Below are 19,869 nucleotides of genomic sequence, written 5' to 3' on the forward strand. Positions count from 1 at the left end.
TTCACTCCGGAGTTTAGGGTAAGTTTATTTTTTTAAAGAGCTCTTACATTAATCATTCATTAAACACAAATCTTTTCTTATTTGCAGAAAACAAGTAATATCAATGCGAGTAATAGGTCGCATGTTGTGTACAAGAATCATGCGGGCAACATCTCATTTTCGCAAGTCGAGAGACAAATGGTGTGTTTTATCATTGACAACGAAGTTTTTAATGTTATTACGTTTTTATCAATTATTAAATTTGTATAGGAGAAGACTATCGGTACCTCGCCTAATTTTGCTGACTTATTTCTCCACACTCATACGAAAAAACCAACTCTGGAAAGTCCAAATCTGGAGGTTCCCCTATTATTCAAGAAAAGGTGGTAAGTCGTGTTTATTAGTTTTATTTATTTTATGTCTATAATCAAATGTAATTTGTGTTTGTAGACTGCCTTGCGAACTGCTATAGAAGAAGACCCGAGTAGGAATGACATGTAGTTGGTTGAGTACACGTTTGGGTCTTAGGGACATGGGCGAGTCGTGGGTATGGGCTCAGGTGTCACACCTACATCTTTTAGAGAAGATGCTCCTGGGGTTCTTCTAGCACTCCGCACAATGACACGCAATAGATCCGTGAGGAAAATCGAGTTTTACTTGAGGATATGCAGAGAATGCGAGAGGAGCGTGAAGCTGAGAGACTTCAGTCACGGAGAGAGCGCGAAGAAGCATTAATGGAGCATGAAGAAGCACAAAGGGAGAGACATCAATCTATACAGGAGCGTGATCAAATGTGGAATGAGATGATCAAGATGAAGGAGCAAATGACCTTCATATTATCCCTTTAACTCTCGCCCTCCACGTCCTCCTGCCCTTCCCACTAGAGATGATGCCCCTCCCACTTGAATTCTGGTTAGTTTATGATTTATGTGGTTTTTGAAGTCTGGGTAGTTTATGGTTTATGTTTTTGAAGTCTGGTTAATTTATGGTTTATGTGGATTGATAAATTGTGGATTTATGATTGTGATTTGTGGATGATTGTGGTTTTGGATTGATGATTGTGGTTTTTATAATATATTAATGGTTTTGCAAAATGGATAATTATTATTGTTTATATAGGTACAAATATGAAATATTAAAAAAAAAAAATAAATGATTATGTTTTTTAGTAACGGTTTTATAAATAAGAAAACCGTTACTAGTAATATATCAATAACGGTTTTACAAATAAGAAAATCGTTACTAATGCTATATTTGTAACGATTTTATAAATAAGAAAACTGTTACTAATTCTATATTTGTAACTATTTATAAATAAGAAAATTGTTACTAATGTTATATCTGTAACAGTTTTATAAATAAGAAAACTGTTACTAATGTTTTATCTGTAACGGTTAAACCTTAGCTAAAACCGTTAGTGTTGTTTGATGAGTTTCAGTAACGTTTGTCGAAAGTTGTTACTGATATTCTTCTAGTATCAGTAACGCTTGTTTCTATAACGAATGGTAATTATTTTATTCGCCGTTACAGAATATTATTAGTGACGATTTTTGATGCTTTTAGTAACGATTTTCGCCCTTACTGATACCCTTTTTCTATTAGTGCAATGATATTTCTAGTTGAGAGTATTTTTATTTTTTTAATAAATATGTTCATATTGATATAATTCGATTTCTATTAAACACATTTAATTTAAATAGAGACAATAATTATGAGTTATTTTATTGAGCTTTCTCTATATTGTGCACAGATGCAAAGGAAACATTAAAGCATATGCTTTGTAATAGTTTATATACTAGTATCTTCTCGAAGAAATTAATTGATATATTGACAAAAAAGAGAGTAATAAAAGTTGAGATTGACTCATTTTGAAAGATAAAGATTTTTTTTATTTGAAGATCTTCAAATACACTTTGGAGGTAATTATGAGCTACAAGATACGAAGGAAAATAGATATTATAAACTTTGAAAAGACAAAAGTTCATGATGATGAAATATAAAAAAAGGGTTCAATCATATTAATTCAAAATTGAGTGTATAGACTATAGATAGAAATAAAATAACTTCGGCTCACTATTAGTGAGATACTAAGGTGGTTAGTGAGATTAGGGGTGAGTCGGTACGATATATCTTAATTTTTTATTGACTTGATTTCGGTATACTTAATTTTAGTACGTATTATACATTTGATACCTAAAAAATATATTAACTTAAACAAAAACCAATTCAACTAAGAATAAATAAAAACCATACCTGTAACTTTATTTCGATCAAGAACCTTGAACCTCAATTGTGCTCCATGTAATAAGTTCACAAACCTCTTTCCTTCGACAACTTAAAAGATACTTCATCAAGGATCTCATACTCGGTCAATTTTATTTCACACATCTTCTGGTTAAAAGTATGTAAAACCAAAGCACTTTCTTGCCCCACCGTTTCGTTCGTCAATATAGTTTGATTTTTATCACCTCTACAGACTCTACTTGTTTCATTGAGTGGACTCAACTTAAACATTTTTAATAATTATTTTTTCAACCCAATGTTATTTTTAGAAACGGTTGTAATCTCAACTTGACAGTACTTACATATCCCAATTGGTTGTATTCTTCCATCAACCAACTCTTTTGTCTTCTTTTTACCTTGTTTCCTAAAATCCTCTTACTCTCTTTCGAGTCGTATCTTGTATTTGAGATTAATTTGACAACATATTAGACTTCATTAGATCTGTTTCGAAAAAAAACATTAAAATTAGTTTCATATATAGAATGTATATAGACCGCATATATTGAATTATATAACAATATAATTATATTTTGATTTGATTTATAAAAATTATAATTATATAATTAAATAATTAATATCAAATTTATTTATTTCTTTATAAATATTATATAATATAAATTTCTTAATTTATAAACATTATTTAGGTATATTTTAATATACCAAAATTTTAAAAATTTCATACATTCAACTTACCAATAATTATGGTACCTTACTTTTTTTGGTATATATTATGGTAAGTTAATTTCTATATATTTATAATTTTGATAATTTTACATGGAAGGATGAAATTTATGAAAATAAGCTATAATTTATATTTTTTATTTAAAAAATGAAAACATGACTAATTATTTTTTATAAATTATTTTCATTAATAATAAATAAATATTATTTATGTAAAAAATACATACCCTAACAAAATAAAATTAATAAACATAGGATAAGGTCTTATCAAAATGCGGAATGGAATGGAATGAATATATTCTGTAGCAAAAGAAAAAAGAAAAGTTAATGAATATATTGTTTGATTCCACTTATTATTATTTTTTAAATACAACAAGATACTGTATAACTTTATTATAATTTATTCCTTTTATTTTATCTGCGAATATATTGCTATTTTTGATACTGGTTAACAAGTGTATACAATTTTTTTTTTTATTTTAGTTTATTATTAAAAAATTTATATATTAAATATTACAAAAAAATTGTGCATCATATATATAAGATATTTTTATAATTTAAATTATATTATTGAATGACAATAGGCGTGATTAATGAAAACGAGTCACTCATAAGTCACTGTTAAATATTAAATATTTTATTGTTAGGAATATCTAATAAAATAAAAAATACAAAAGATACAAAAAGGATATCTAATAAATATTATACCCAGTCAAATTCTCAGTCAAATAAAATATATAGTTTAGGGAAAATAATATTTTTATGCTAATAATTAGAGGAAATAATGAATATTACATACATTAATAATAAAATCTTAAAATATATTTGAGAATATGCTTTGATTTGTTCTAAAAACAAGGAAAATTCGGTGGGAAAGTCTGAAAATAATTACCGGCAAAAGAGAAGAACAGAATTGTAGAGAGAGAGAGAGAAAAGCCTCCAATTACCCGACGGTTTTAACTCTCTTTCTCTTCCAAGCAGCCTTGAGGATCAGATCTACGTTTTCTGCAATGGCTGATTGCGTTTCCGGCGAATCACCGGCGGCGATCTTCACGTGTTCGTTTTGAATTTACTTTGTAAGATCTGCTGTAGTAATTACAGAATCTGATCCTCACTTCTTAATGATTGGATTTCTTCGTCCGAAGATCCTCTTTCCTGATTTCTAAACATTGATTATTGTGATTCTCACATTGGTGTCTGACTGCTGTTATTGATATAGACGGAGAAACAGAAACAGAGCGGTTGTTAAATTAATTGATTGTGATATAGTTGAAGTTAACTAGTTCGAATCAAATTTCATCTAGTTCTAGTTTGAGATGGAATTGAATGATTTTCGGAGAATTCTGTTGACCTCGAAGACCGATGTGTGGAAATTCATTGATGCGGCTATTACCGTCGCTTCTTTAGACTATGGAGACGAGCTTAAGGCACGGAGAGATAGAATCGCCGAGCACTTGTATATGAAAACCTCTTCTCGTTGCCAGAACTGCACCGCCGGTGTCGATCAGATGCGAAACGGTTTCCCGAGCAATAAGGTGTTAACCGAGAACAGTCCGGTACAGCAAAACAGAGGTTCACCTTCGACTCCTGAATCAATTCATTCACGCGACGGCGGCGATGACGAAGAAGAAGAAGAACGAGATCCATACGCTGCTATCTTCGACGATTATGAAGATGAGGAGACAAAAGTTCTCAAAATTAAAGAGAATCTCGAGGATCCTAATCAGGTTTTGTTTAAGTTTAAGATGATCGATGACTGATAACTGATGACTGATTTTGTTTGTAATTGAATATAGTTTCCTTAAATCATTGTATATATCGTTCGTTCATGTTTGTACAGTCTGAAGATTCTCTGGTTAGTTCACTCCAAAGTCTAGCGGACATGGACATCACATTCAATGCTCTCAACGTGAGTTTCTCGAGTGATTGCTTGCTAGATCTCTCTGTAACTCTGTTCTAATCGTTGAGCGTTTTCCAGGTAACTGATATTGGAAGACATGTGAATGCCTTACGGAAACATTCATCGAATGAGGTTCGAAGATTGGTTAAACAACTCGTGAGGTAAATTACATAGATATTATTAGGTCAAGCTTGAGGAAAACGATGATTGTTGATTAATTATTGATTCATTTCAACAGAAAATGGAAAGATTTGGTAGATGAATGGGTTAAAGAAAACAAGGATGGATCAGATTCCAATCTTATTGGTAATAAGCCAGACTTAAATTCTCCATCTCTAATCTAAATTTCTCAATCATTGCTTTTGATCTAAACAAGAAGTTCATTCATTCATTAATTAATGGCGGCAGCTTATGGGGACTCCCCGCAGCAGAAAGCACCACCGAAGAACATTCAAAATGGTCACCACCAGGTATGAATTCAAGGGTTTTAGTCATACAATTATTGGGTACTTTTTCTTTCTTTCTTTCTAAAGTTGTATTTACTGATGGTTATTGAACAGGTTCCTGATTTTGCCTTCTCTCCAAATCTCTGCAGTAAGAATCAGATCTCAAATGACCCATTTTTATCTTCTTTCATTCGAATCTTACACATTTTTCTTGTATCTAATGATATGTCAGATGGGAGTTCTTCAGGGTCCGACAAGAATGGTTCACCTTTTGAACAGAAAGCTAAATCTATTCCTCAACCAAAACCAGTTCAATACAAACAAGCAGCAGCACCAGCTCCCAATGTAAGTATACTATTTAATCTTCAAAAGTCAAACAACCACCACTTGTATTCTATTATATCTTCAGTACTTGCTTTTGATCTATTGGTTGAATTGGACGTGGAGGGCACCCAACCCAACAATAACATGGGACCCAATTTTAGACTTTGTATTTTAACTAACTGTTAAACAAACACCCTGAACTTTGTAGAGACAACAGAAAGAAAAGGAGTCAAGTTTCGATATTGATAAATTGGCTTCAGCAAGGAAACGTCTTCAAGAGAATTACCAAGAAGCCCATAATGGTTAGTCATTATATGACATGAAGGACCAATTTGTTTCTAATTTTTGGTAATGGGTAATAAATAATTTGGTTATTTCTCTTATGAAGCTAAGAAACAAAGAACAATTCAGATGATGGATATTCATGAGATACCAAAACCAAAGAATGGTTTCTTCGCCAAGAACCGAGGCGGCGGTCCTCCTCCGGGAAGGCAGTACCACCGATGAGATAACGAACAATTCATAGCAGCATTGGATCGTCTAGTCATTATTATTATTATTATTACTACTACTAACTTGGCTTGGGAAAGGAAGAAAATTGTTTAATATTTAGATAAGAGAAAAATGTTTGTTTTGTGGCTTCCATAAGGGATGCGTCAACACACGGAGTAATCTAATCCAGTTGGTAAAGAGAGACACAATTCCCCACTAGTGTTGGAATGTGGGCTCCAAAATGCCTTTTTCATTAATGTGTGGTTGTGCATTCATTTTACAAATGTTATAAGTACATTTGAAGGTTCTTTTGGTTGTAGCTACATGTAAAACAGGTCCATCATTATTTACCTAACTAGACATTTTTTTAGTTATTTTTATTTTTATCTAAGTTAGTATTTATTATTTTAAATAATTCATTATTCACTAGCTACTTTAATTATTTAAATTAGTAATAAAAATATTAAAACATATTTTGAATATTAAAATTTCAATATTTAATTCTAAATTTAAAGTGAGAATTAATCTTAAAAAAAATTAGGTCATAATTAAGAAAAATAATAATGTACTGTTTGATAATAAGAAAATACCTAAACCTAATACAAATATATGTTAGAAAGATAAATTTGTCTTTTTAATAAAAAAAATTTTGAGTAATATACATTTGAAAAAATGTGTAAAAAAAAAAGAAAAATTATTTTATTTTTTCAGTTCAATCAAATTATGTCAAGTAATCTCATTCTCATCTCTTATTTCAAATTCTTTCTCCTCATTACTTATATTTTATGTATATTTCAAAAAAAAATTAAGTGTTTATATACACATTATATAGTAAATTAAGTGGTAAAATATTTTATAAAATTATTGTCTTCCAAATACTAAAATATATGTTTATTTAGTTTTCATTTTTTAAAATAAATATAACTCTAAGAGCTCAAATGTCAAACTTGTTTGATATAGCAAATATCTCTGATTAATTTTTTTGTTAAACTAACTTTTTAGAATTAAATATATATTTAATACTTATATTATATGTCTATATTCTATTGAAAATTTATTTTGAAAACGACACGCCTTCAAAAATAATTGCAGAAGAAAATGTGACAAAAAGATAAGGATGCATGCATTTTGTCTCTCTCACACTTTATGGGCCGTAGTTTTAATAGTTCCCAGTGTACCACAGCTGTAACTATATAGTCTAATAATAATAACAATAATAAATTATTTGATAAAAAGTCATGTTTGATATTTGATACTTGATTTTAATTTCATATATTAATTTCATTTTTTTTTAAATTTTATAATAAATAAATTAAAAAATCTATTAATTTATAATTCAAATAATATAATATTTAGAAAATATATGTTTCGTGGGGTGTAATAATTTAAAATTTAATTTACATCAATCATATTCAAGCTCTTAAAAAAAATAATAATAACTTATATAAAAAATTACTAAGGCCTTGATTGATGTATGGGTTATTTGGATAAATCCTGGTTTTTTCTAAATAACCCTTGTGTGATGAAAATAATAAAAAACCAGATTTTTTAATTTTATTCCTATTATACCCTCCATCTCTCTCCCCCTCTCTCTTCCTCCCTATATATATATATATATATATATATATAATAAAATAATATTATATTAAATAAAATTTTAAATATAATAAAATAAATATTAAAAAACTATATATATATATTAATATTAACTTTTATTAATATATAAATAATTTTTTTATAAATACTTATAAATAACTACTATTATAATTCAAATATTACATAAAATAATATAATAGATTATAATTTTATTTATATTGTGTATTTATTTTTATTTAATATAATTAATATAATTTTTTTATATAAAATTAATGTTATAAATATTTTTATTTAAATATATATTACTTTATTTTCTAACATAATTATTTATTTACACTATTTAAAATTTAAATGGTATATTAGATAATATAGAATGTTATAATTTTATTTATATTTTAAATTTATTTATATTTAATATAATTTTTTAAAATAAAATAATTTATTAATTTAATTTATATGAAAATAAATTTTATAATGTAATAAAATAATATATATATATATTTATAAATATAAAATAAAATATTTAAGTAAGGATAATATGCTTATTTTAATTAATAAAAGTGTTGATTTGATTGATGATGGGATTATTGGGTTACCCAAAAGATCAAACGAGGCTTAAGTGAAAGTGGAATATACTCTATAATATTAAAAAAAATTTATTATAAATTTATAACCGTTGGTTGGACGGCCGGCATCCAATACTGGAATCCCACAGTGACGTCAGCCTGTCAATTATTTGAAATAATACCCTCGCAATTTTGTGTCAATTTGGACCTAAATTTACTACATAGGCTTCTTTAACCCCTCTTATATATCAAAATTTATAATTAAATAGTTAAGCACAATTTAAAATAAAAGTATTGGTTTCAATTTATTGATAAGTTACAAATCGGGTCCGGGTTAATTTAGTCGATATAATTAGTTTTATTTGTTAAAAAAACTAATAATAATAATAAATAGCATATAAATTAATTATTTAGTATAAAACAAATCTCATTTAAGAAAGTAAAATATTTATAGTATTATTATTTATATTTTAAAATATTTATTATAGTGTTGCAAATAAATTATAAATTATTTTTAATTTTAAAAATTATTAACATAATAAATCAAATAATAAGATGAACGTCCTTTCAGTAAGCTGGCTGGTTGATTTATTATTATTTTAATAACTAAAATTATATAAAATTATCGTTTTATTATCTTATTTAATTTATTAATCAAAATATTAAGAAATAGATAAATATCCAAATTTAATATACCCAAATTTATAAGTAATATTATTAATTTATAATAATATTAAAATAATATTTTGAATTTTTAGAATAAATTGAAAAAGAAATTTAAAATTAAATTAAGGTAATTATTATGATAATTAAATCCTAATTAAAATAATTTGAGGTTAAAATATTGTATTTATTTTATTCAAATTAAACCCAAAAAGGGATGAAATTATTTAATTATGATTTTAAACCTAAATTATGTATGACTTAAAACAATTAAACAAATACCTCAAAATAAAATAAATGAACATAATTTTTATTATGTTGTCAAAAATATTTTTGTGTAATAATTTGGTGAAGAAAAATGGAAGAAATAAGTTAAAATTCAATTTCAAATAACCCTTCTAATATAAATAAAAGTTAATAATCCAGTGTAGCCGAAAATTAAAAAAAAATCACTTGTAGCAGGATTCTTATCCATTGGATTAGCGCTGGATGGAAGACGCCACGCCTACCAACTGTAAGCAAGCACGCACGTGCTCGGTCCACACCAGAATAATTAACGGGAACGCAAACCCTATTAGTCTAAACTCTCTAGTGCTGATGGATCGTCAATAGAACGCAATGGCGCATTTTGTTTAAACAAAACGACACTGTTTTCTTCTTCTTCTTCTTCGCAAACGCCGGAGGCGCTCGACGCAGACAGTCTTCCAAAAGACTTATCTTCCCCGTTTCTCAACCTTATCCTTCTATTTTTCACCCATGTGCATGTCTCCTCCTTGCCATCATTTCTCCTAGGCTGCTAAGTCAAAACCTATCCCCTAGCTAAACTTTCAAAGACGAAATATAAACGGGGAAGAAGAATTTCGAAAGCCAAATCAAAGTTGAATTCGTCCATGATAACTGACCTAACTTGGTATAAATAGTCTATAGGTGATCTTCTTACAATCCATCAAACAATCACCAAACATTACAGCCTAATTTGAAGAATTGAAGAACTCCGACGAATTGAATTTTTGTAAAAACCTCTTCGGCGAGCTAAGCTTCGATCTAGAGCTTGGAAAAGCTTCCTACACATCATTGGAGTGTTCTTCAATCATTGGTAACCTTCCAGACCTGTTGTAATTCAATTTGTGATTTGAAATTGGATTTTTCCAAGTTTGATCGGATTGATCATATTTAGGGTTCAATTTTGTATTTTTTTGTTTGAAATTATTCCCTAGATGATTTATAAGCTTTCCGTCAAAAGAGATTTGATCAATTAAACCTTAATCGAAAAAACCTAAATTTGATTTGAAAATCTAGAAAATTTGAATTTGTGTTCTTGAGAGGTATGACTTGGGACCGAGACTCCCAAGTTCCACAACCAAGGGAGCTAGACCTGGAACCGAGCCTCTCAAACCTAAGACCGAACAATCCGAGTTCAGGACCGAGCCTTTTGAACCCCAGGGTCGAACCCTCCGTTCCCTTGTTCGAGTGTCCTAAGCCCCAGCCCGTCCGAGCCTAGATCGGTAAAAACAGACCCAAGCCTTAGGACTCCGGTCATAGGCCTATTTGGTTCCACTTTTCAAAATCCAAAATTATTTTTTATTTTGGATCCCAATTCGTTTTCAAATAATCCTAAAAGGTCAAAAAATGAATTTTAAATATTTTCGGGATATTTCCTGAACAAGTACTTTTGCTTAGGCCACATTTTAGATTTATTTTCAAGTTTTAACATGTTAGATAAAATCAGACCGGTTCAAATAAACCTAACTTAAATAAACTTTCCATGCAGGAACAAGGAACCGGACCGGATAAACAAAAGAACCGGCTAAAGAAAACTAACCGGTCAAGCTAGTAAACCGACCAAGATTACCTGGAACTTGACCGCACAAAGAAAGGATCGGCCAAAGCTTAAAACCGGAAACATCAAACAACCGATCATCCACAAGGCAGAGGAATAACAGGAAGAAGACCGGTTACATCATTCATACCGAAAGCCATTCGGTTAAGTCAAAATAACCGACCAGTACAAGAAGACAATTCGGGTATCTGTTGAGAATGATATCAAAGAAACAGACTGAACACTTCCATATCCATACAAGTCCGAGGAAAGACTGTAGGCTGCAAAAGACAGTACTACCGGATCTTTTCTCTTCGGGATAAGTCAGAAAGAAGATCTTCCAAGAACAGACAACTGTCCAACAGACAGTGCCTACATCAAGTAAAAGACAAACCCGGCAGGTTTGTCTTACACACCGGAAGAACAGACTACCAAGTCTGAGGTTGACCATCAGGTCTGAGGAAACGACCGCAGGTCTGAATCTCTGAAACACTGAATCACTGCACATATGCTCAGCCAATCAGATTCAAGGTAGTGAAATATGACCGTTGGCATATTTCACCTATAAAAGGGGCAGTTGAAGAAGAGTAAATGTGGGACAAGCGACACAGTGGGACAAGTGAGAAATTCTGAGAGCATTTATTCTACAAGTGATAAGACTGTGTTGTTCTAAGAAAGCCTAAGTGCTAAAGTTAAAGTGTGTTTTACAATTTCGGTGTAAATTGTAAGAGTGTTATCGAGCAGGAAATAAGTCTCGATCGGATTGTACTTGTATTCCTTAGTGAATATCCTTCTCGCGGTTTCGAGAGGAAGGGGTGACGTAGGAGCTTTATCTCCGAACATCCATAAAATCTGTCCTGTTATTTACTGTCTGCCGGTCTCATTATCTAACCGATCTGTACCGCTATAACCGACTTAACCTTATCCAAGCCGAGTTTCCAGATTACCGAAGCCGACCCATCAAATCTCAAACCTCCATTATACAATACCGATTCTGCCTATCATACAAGTGTGCCGCTTCAACCTGAAAGCAAACCTCTTCCGCGCTTGAACCTAGTTCAAGGGTTTATGACATGTTGTGTAGTATTGAAACCCCGGTGTTAATCTCTAACTGGATTAACCACCACCCTTCGAGTGAGAACCGCTAACCGGCCCAACCCCCGGTCCTCCAGCGGCTACCTAGATCCTAACAATTGGTATCAGAGCAGTTAGTTTCAATACTCAAGCAAGCATGTATCAGGATAGGCCTCCAATGCTAGAAGGTGATGACTTTGCCAACTAGAAGGCACGCATGCACCTGCACTTAGTCACCTTGGATGATGAAATGGAGTCCATTCTGACCGAAGGACCGATATTCATTGATAAGGACAGAATGGAATGGACGGCTGAAGATAGGAGAGGAAACAACCTGGATAATCATGCTAGAAACCGGATCTCCAACAGTGTGGACAGAAACACATACTGCAAGATCAGAGACTGCAAAACCGCGAAGGATACATGGAACACGGTTATCCAGATCTTTGAGGGCAATGAAAGAACAAAGGAGAACAAGATAATGGTGGCCACACAGAAGTTTGAAAGCATCAAAATGAAACTAGGAGAAACTATGAAGGAATACAGTGACCGGTTCACTGGTGTGTTAGATGAGTTAGCAACTCTGGGCAAGAAGTATGACAACAAAGAGGTCATTATGAAAGCTTTGAGATCTCTTCCAAGTACTTGGGACATAAAAACAATGGTAATGAGGGAATCAAAGAGCCTACGTAAGATGAAACTACACGATGTATTCGAAGATCTTAAGGCATATGAGTTCGAAATGAGATCCAGGACTGAAGAAGAAGTCTCGGCCTCAACATCAACCAGAGCACTAATCACATATACAGAACCGGCTGCACCAGCACCGGTTCCTGCACCGGCACCGGTTCCTACACCGGCACCGGTTTCTGCACCCGTACCGATCAGAACCGCCGAACAGTTCACCGAGGATGCCATGGCAATGCTTGCACAGAAGTTTGGGAGGTTCATGAAAAGAAGCCAACCGACAAACAACTACTATGGTGATAAATCCAATGTAAGATGTTATAACTGTAACTATTTGGGACATTTTAAGTGGGAATGCAGAAAACCGAGGAGGGATACCCAGAAACCGGACTATCAAAATGACCGAAATAATTATCAACAAACCGGTGAAGGAAGTGAGGTACCGAAAACACTGATAGCCGACGATGGAGGAAGTCTATGGGCTCACAGTGACAGTGATGATGAACTCACATGTCTCATGGCAAATGAAGAACAGGTATTTGACTCTCCTTGTGAAGAATTTACTAAAGATGAGTTATACAATGCATTGAATGACATGGTAGAAGAATATAGGAACCTACTAGCCATGCTACCTAAGCACCTCAACATTAAAACCGATCCCATAGTACCATTCCGACAGAACCAGAGGTACGTATTATAACCGAACCGGAGGTCATACAACTTGATGATACCCACACTTTAGAGACCGAATTAGATCCTAAGACCGAACAATCTAGTGAACCGGCTAGAGAATTAACCGAGGAAGAAAATGCCCGACTTCAATATAAGATGGCCGCATATAAGAGATCTAGTGATATAGTAAAGAACATGAACAGTCACTACAGACATCCTCGTTGCAAGTTTGGCCTAGGATACACAGAGAATAGCTTCAAAGACCAAAAACCCATAGAGAAAGCAAGGCTTACAAGAGGAAACCTTCCCTTTATAAAATTTCTTAAAAGCTCCTGGACCGCTGAAGAAGAGGAGACCGCATACTATAGGGAAGAAAAGCTAAAATACGACTATGTTGGTCCAACCGAATCTGAGAAATGGCTTGACCCTGTGAAAAGAAAAGCCGAAATCCTCAAATATATGAAAGCCTTTCCTGAACCGCGTAGGTCAAACCACAGATCACCGAACCAAAGACCATCACCATTTAAGACCTATGTAGAAAAACCGAGATACACGAGACCGAGTGCCAAAAGGATAGTTAAAACCCTAGCAAAGAAGACCGTCCGGTTTATCAAGGTTTGGATACCTAAGGGACTAATCGCATGTGGACCCAAGTAAATGTGGGTACCAAATAGTTGTAAATATGTACATTTTGCAGGATCCAAAGAAACGGCTAGGAAACTCTGAATGGTTCTTGGACAGCGGTTGTTCCAGGCACATGACCGGAAACAGCAATTTGTTAACCGATATCAGAACAGCAACCGGTGCTTTAATCACTTTTGGTGACAACTCAAAAGGTAAAACTGTGGGCAAGGGTAAGATTGTCCATGGTAACCTAACTATTGATAATGTACTTATAGTAGAAACCTACGTTTTAACCTACTTAGCATTAGTCAGATGTGTGATGCTGGATACACGGTAGAATTTCTTAAACATGCATGCTTAGTTAAAAACTCTCAAGGTATCGTTTTACTGACCGGAAATAGAATAGGTAATATTTACAAAGTAGATTGGAAAACTAGAGTAAAATATCCTATATGCATGATAGCTAAGACTGATCAAACCTGGTTGTGGCATAAGAGATTAAACCACCTAAACATGAAAACCTTAAACTACATTCGTGGTAAAAAGCTAGTTGAAGGCATTCCTGATATAGTATTTAATCAAGATAAAGTTTGCTCAGCATGTCAAATGGGTAAACAAACTAGGTCAACCTTTAAGAGTAAAGGAAATATCCAATCTAGCCGATGCTTAGATCTTCTTCACATGGATTTATTTGGACCGATTCAGGTCATTAGCTTAGGAGGTATGCTCTAAACCATGGTAGTTATTGATGACTATTCTAGATTTACATGGGTAATATTTCTACCATCTAAACGTGAAACCGTATCAAACCTGATTACACTTCTTAAGCGCCTGCAAAATGAAAAATCAACTCGCATTAATAGCATTCGAAGTGATCGAGGTACCGAATTTACCAATAGTACATTAACCGCATATCTTGATGAATCCGGCATTAGACACGAGTTGTCTAGTGCTAGGACTCCTCAACAAAATGGCCTGGCCGAGAGAAGAAACCGGACTCTCAAGGAAGCCGCACGGTCCATGATAGCCGATTCCGGCATTGCTCAGAAATTTTGGGCTGAGACTATCAACACTGCATGTTATACACAAAACCGGTCTTTAATAAACAAGTTTCACAACAAAACACCGTATGAGGTTTATTTTAATAGGGTTCCCAAACTTAAGTACCTCAGAATTTTCGGTTGTAAGTGTTATATACACATAAATGGTAAAACCCAACTCACTGTTTTTGATGCAAAAACCGATACCGGCATCATGCTAGGATACTCAGCAGTAAGTAAAGCATATAGAGTATATAATAATAGAACTGCAACCATGGAGGAAACAATTCACGTTGTTTTCGATGAATCGGTTGAAAGCAATACTGCTTCATGCTTTGATCTACACAACAGATTGGAAAATAACAATATTCATTCTGATAGTGAAGATGAGACTCCGGTCTTCAGGCGGTTTGTCCATGACCAAATGGGTAACATTGAAACCCAGCTGGATCAAGCTGTTCCACAACAGGAAGCTGACACTTCGGTCCAATCCGAGGAAGTCGGTCGGTCTGACAATCCTGCTCAGCCTACCGACATGTCTAGCCTTGATCAAGTAAACGGTAATTTGGTAGACATCCCTGAACTGAATCTCAGAAGAAACAGTAAACATCCTCCTGAGCAAATCATAGGTGACCCTTCAGAACCTGTTCGAACTAGGGGTCAACTTTTGGAAGGATACTTTAACTCCGCTTTCATATCCCAGATTGAACCGAAAAGAATAGATGAAGCATTGTCAGATCCGGATTGGATCTTGGGAATGCAAGAAGAGCTAAACCAGTTCGAGAGTAGTAAAGTCTGGTACTTAGTCCCTAGACCGAAAGATCAATCGGTCATAGGAACAAGATGTGTATTTAGAAACAAACTCAATGAGGACGGTTTGGTCACGAGGAACAAAGCCAGATTAGTGGCACAAGGCTACAAACAGGAAGAAGGCATTGATTTTGAAGATTCATTTGCTCCTGTAGCTAGGATTGAAGCTATTAGAATTTTTCTAGCCTTTGCTGCTTTCAAAAACTTTAAGGTTTTTCAAATGGATGTTAAAAGTGCATTTCTAAACGGTGACCTACGTGAAGAGGTGTATGTTGAACAACCACCCGGTTTCAAAAACGCTGCATTTCCAAACCATGTATACCGGTTAAATAAAGCTTTATACGGTCTAAAGCAAGCACCTAGAGCCTGGTATGATACACTAACCGCATTTCTAGTACAACATGATTTCACCATCGGTTCGGTGGATAAAACATTGTTTAAATTTGAAAAGAAGGAACATATCCTACTTGTTCAAATCTATGTAGATGATATCATTTTTGGCTCCACTGATCCTAAGCTATGTGATAAATCTCAAAAATGATGACTGACAAGTTTGAAATGAGTATGATGAGAGAATTAAGTTTCTTCCTAGGTCTTCAGGTTAAACAACTCAAAGAAGGAACATTCATTAGCCAACCTAAATACACCAAGGAGCTACTAAAGAAGTTCGGGATGGACACCTGCTCCTCGGCGGCTACTCCAATGAGCTCATCGATTAAACTGGGACAGAGATGATGAGGGCCAATCGGTAGACCAGATTGCATACCGAGGCATGATCGGCTCCCTCCTATACTTGACAGCGAGTAGACCGGACATCCTGTTCGCAGTTGGTGTATGTGGGAGATTCCAAGCAAATCCAAAACAATCCCACTACACAGCCGCAAAGAGGATACTGAAGTATCTAAAGGGCACACCTGATGTCGGCCTATGGTACCCAAAGGACTCGTCCTTTAATCTAACAAGTTACTCAGACGCAGACTATGCAGGTTGTAAGATTGACAGAAAGAGTACCAGCGGAACATGTCAGTTCCTAGGTGACCGGCTTGTTTCATGGCATAGCAAGAAGCAGACATCAGTGGCCACATCAACCGCGGAAGCTGAATATCTGGCGGCCGGAAGCTGCTGCTCACAACTCCTCTGGATACAACAACAGCTGAGGGACTTCGGTGTCATAGCCGAAGAGTCTCCGATCTTCTGTGACAATACAAGTGTCATCGAAATCACTTACAATCCGGTTCTCCATTCTAGGACCAAGCATATCGACATACAGCATCACTTCATCAGGGAACATGTCACGCTGAAGCATATCCGGCTGGAATACGTATCAACTGACCAACAAGTAGCCGATATCTTCACTAAGCCTTTACAGGAAGCTAAGTTCTCTCAATTCAGACTTACTCTCGGTTTAACCGACATTAGTCAGATCCTTCCTAAGGATGCTTAAAGGGAAACCGGTTCGGATAGATAAAACCGGTAGTTCCTCCTAAACTGTTGGACCTCAAATTTTCGAGTTACCTATGGAAGAACCGCCCAGCTCATCAGATAGAGTAAACCGACCGCCTACTTGGTGCATGCACCAAATAACCGCATCGGGATGAACAACTGATGACTGACCGATTTGGAAGCAGGCCATCCTAGATTATTTGAATTCCAAACAGAAGTGGAATAATTATCAGTGTTTAAAGACATCTGTTCTAAAACATTGCCCTTTCAAAGTAAACTGGTCACACCTAAAAAGACGTGAAGATCTGTTGATATCTTTCACAGTCCAGGTCTATGACCAACACCCTAGACTGCAAAACACCCTAGACTGCAAACATACCTATTTCATGCAATACACATCTATCCTGCAGTTAATAGATATCATCTCATTAAATACCTGGACAATAGGATAATCCCTAAACTAGTATTTAAGTGAAGCAAACATTCACCACAACACTCACAAGACAAAAGATTATCTTCTCACTAAGACAAAAATGTCTCAGTTCCCCAACATCCTCCAGGTTGATTTTCAATCCTGTTCAAACACAGAGCACTATGAGGTGTATAAGATAATCAAATCTCTGGAAGAAACCGGTCTTCAGAACTTCCTAGACGACAAACACACCATCTATCCTGAATCCATTCTGGAGTTCTTCTTTCACGCTAGGGTGTTTAGAGGCACCCCCCACTTTGAAACTCACATTCAATCTAAAGTGGGAGGTATTGTCTTTGATTTCACCGAAAGGGACTTTGCGCGGTGCTTTAGCCTGCCAAGGCATGGGATAACGGATCTAGAAGTTCCAGCCGACATAAAAGCCGAGATCTCCATCGCCTTCGCACGATCTAACGAACCGGTTGAGGATCACGGTACAAAATCACGCCTGAGAGCTGAATATCAGCTCCTCAATGATGTGATCGGTAAGAGCATCTTCAGAAAGGATGTCACAAATACCTACTGTACCTCGAACTTCAACATGATGGCGGCTATAATCACCGGCACACCGGTGAACTGGTCCAGGGTGCTGTTTGACATCCTTATCTGGATGGTTGGCATCCGATCAGTCAGTTTCATCCCCCAACTAAGCTGTCTCCTTGTGGAGCTTGGTGTTCCAACCTGTCCCGGAGAAGGTTTGAACCAAGCCCAGGTGCTGACTAAAGAAGTAACCGACCCCTTTTATGAGCGGTTCGAGAGAGCTTGGAAGAGAAGAAACCGCCGCAACGGTGTCGTCAACTCTTATGCACACTAAGTCACTCCTTCTTGCACCCGGTCGTTTTGCTTCATGCACCGGGTGTATCTTTATCCAATCTATGATTGATCGTTTCGGCCTGATCTACGTCCTCTTCGGTTTCACTTATGTTTCATTTGATTTCATGTTTTCTTCATTATTATCCATGCCTTTTCGGCACTGTCCTATGTTACTTTCGGTTTCAACTAATTAATCTCGGTTATGATTAATGCATTCAATGAAGAAGGAATCCCTAATTAATGAGATAACCCCCAACTACCTGAACATTTAATATCCAACTAACCTGGTTACTTCTCAACTAATACCTACCTCGGGCTCCGCAATCTGCCTCTTCCCCATGCACCTTGGAAACATAAAGATTTTTTTGCTTAATAAAACAAAACTAACAATCAAAGCTTATGTTTTCCCTCCAAAACCGATCCTATATAAGGAGCCATCTTCTTACCACATCCGAAAGCATAAAACACTTCTGAAATCCTTTGAATTCCATCTCTCTCAATACCGTAATCATGCCGAGCCGAACTTTGGGAAACTTCTTAAGCATTGACTTCAACTCTTGCATGGGAGAGAGGGACGGAAATCCTGAACAGGAGTTCATGTTTCACTCTCTCACTGCAACCGGTCTTCAACCTTTTCTTGAAGAGGCCGGTCCAATTCTCCTAGAGGATGTCAAGGCCTTCTTTCGAAGCGCCTGCATCAGGGAAAAGTATGTCGTCTCTACCGTCAGAGACCACACATTCTGGATCGATAAAGCTGAATTTGCTTCACTATTCGGCCTACCCACTGAAGGATTCTGACTTTCCAACCATAGAGGACCTAGCGGGATTTCAACTCGCCCAATACCTATCGGCCACCCCTTCTCCGGTGGAACACTATGGGCCAAAAACCCAGCTTGCTAGTCACGGTTAACTACTTCTCGAAATCGTGACTCGTTCGATCCTGTGTCAATCGCCGAATCAACGGTATTCTAGAAATACCTACAACATTATGACCCACATCATTGGGGAATCGGCCATCAACTGGTCAACGGTCATATTCGAAAACCTCAAGAATATGGTGCTGACCAAGAGAGGTCTCGGTTATGCACCGCATATCAGTAAGCTGATTCTTGGGTACCGGCCAGAGTTTGGACCAGGGACACCGGCCTCCTCCTCGAACATCCTCGACAAGAATTCGGCAATAGACCGAATTTCTAGAATGTCTTTTCCATAGGCTGTACCTTTCCTTTAATTATGTATGCCTATTTCAATACCGACTTATTTATCGGTCTTCTTTCTGTAACGCTTCTTGAATACAATTTCATTTCAGTTTAAATGACCGAGTTTTCTTAACATTTGAAATATCTAAGTAACTGATTAACACTATCAAAACAAACGCTTTCCTATCCGGTTTCAAAGGTAAAACGCTCAAAAGATTGCAAAACTTCACATAACCGGTTAACTTTAGAAAAACCGGTGCTTCAATCGGTCTCAAACGTCATCGAT

At 35.1% G+C, this 19,869-nt stretch overlaps 1 protein-coding gene across 1 annotated transcript; it reads left to right on the forward strand.

Moving 5' to 3' along the window:
* Window positions 1-3,802: 3,802 nt before the first annotated feature.
* On the forward strand, window positions 3,803-6,479 carry LOC124914225 (probable mediator of RNA polymerase II transcription subunit 26c). Its single transcript, XM_047454733.1, has 9 exons — window positions 3,803-4,670; window positions 4,784-4,852; window positions 4,922-5,004; window positions 5,082-5,149; window positions 5,252-5,313; window positions 5,404-5,437; window positions 5,522-5,634; window positions 5,822-5,915; window positions 6,002-6,479. Exons 1-9 carry the CDS (start codon window positions 4,260-4,262, stop codon window positions 6,118-6,120), a joined length of 1,053 nt encoding a protein of 350 aa, XP_047310689.1. The 5' UTR covers window positions 3,803-4,259; the 3' UTR covers window positions 6,121-6,479.
* Window positions 6,480-19,869: the final 13,390 nt, after the last annotated feature.

The sequence above is a fragment of the Impatiens glandulifera genome, chromosome 9, assembly GCF_907164915.1.
Source record: "Impatiens glandulifera chromosome 9, dImpGla2.1, whole genome shotgun sequence".
NCBI lineage: Eukaryota > Viridiplantae > Streptophyta > Magnoliopsida > Ericales > Balsaminaceae > Impatiens > Impatiens glandulifera.

Bases quoted from the DNA above. Each gene is read 5' to 3' on its own strand.
- LOC124914225 (XM_047454733.1), top strand. From the start codon at position 4,260: ATGGAATTGAATGATTTTCGGAGAATTCTGTTGACCTCGAAGACCGAT. The intron at 4,853-4,921 runs GTGAGTTTCTCG...AGCGTTTTCCAG, and splicing joins TCACATTCAATGCTCTCAAC to GTAACTGATATTGGAAGACA. The intron at 5,150-5,251 runs GTAATAAGCCAG...TAATGGCGGCAG, and splicing joins ATCAGATTCCAATCTTATTG to CTTATGGGGACTCCCCGCAG.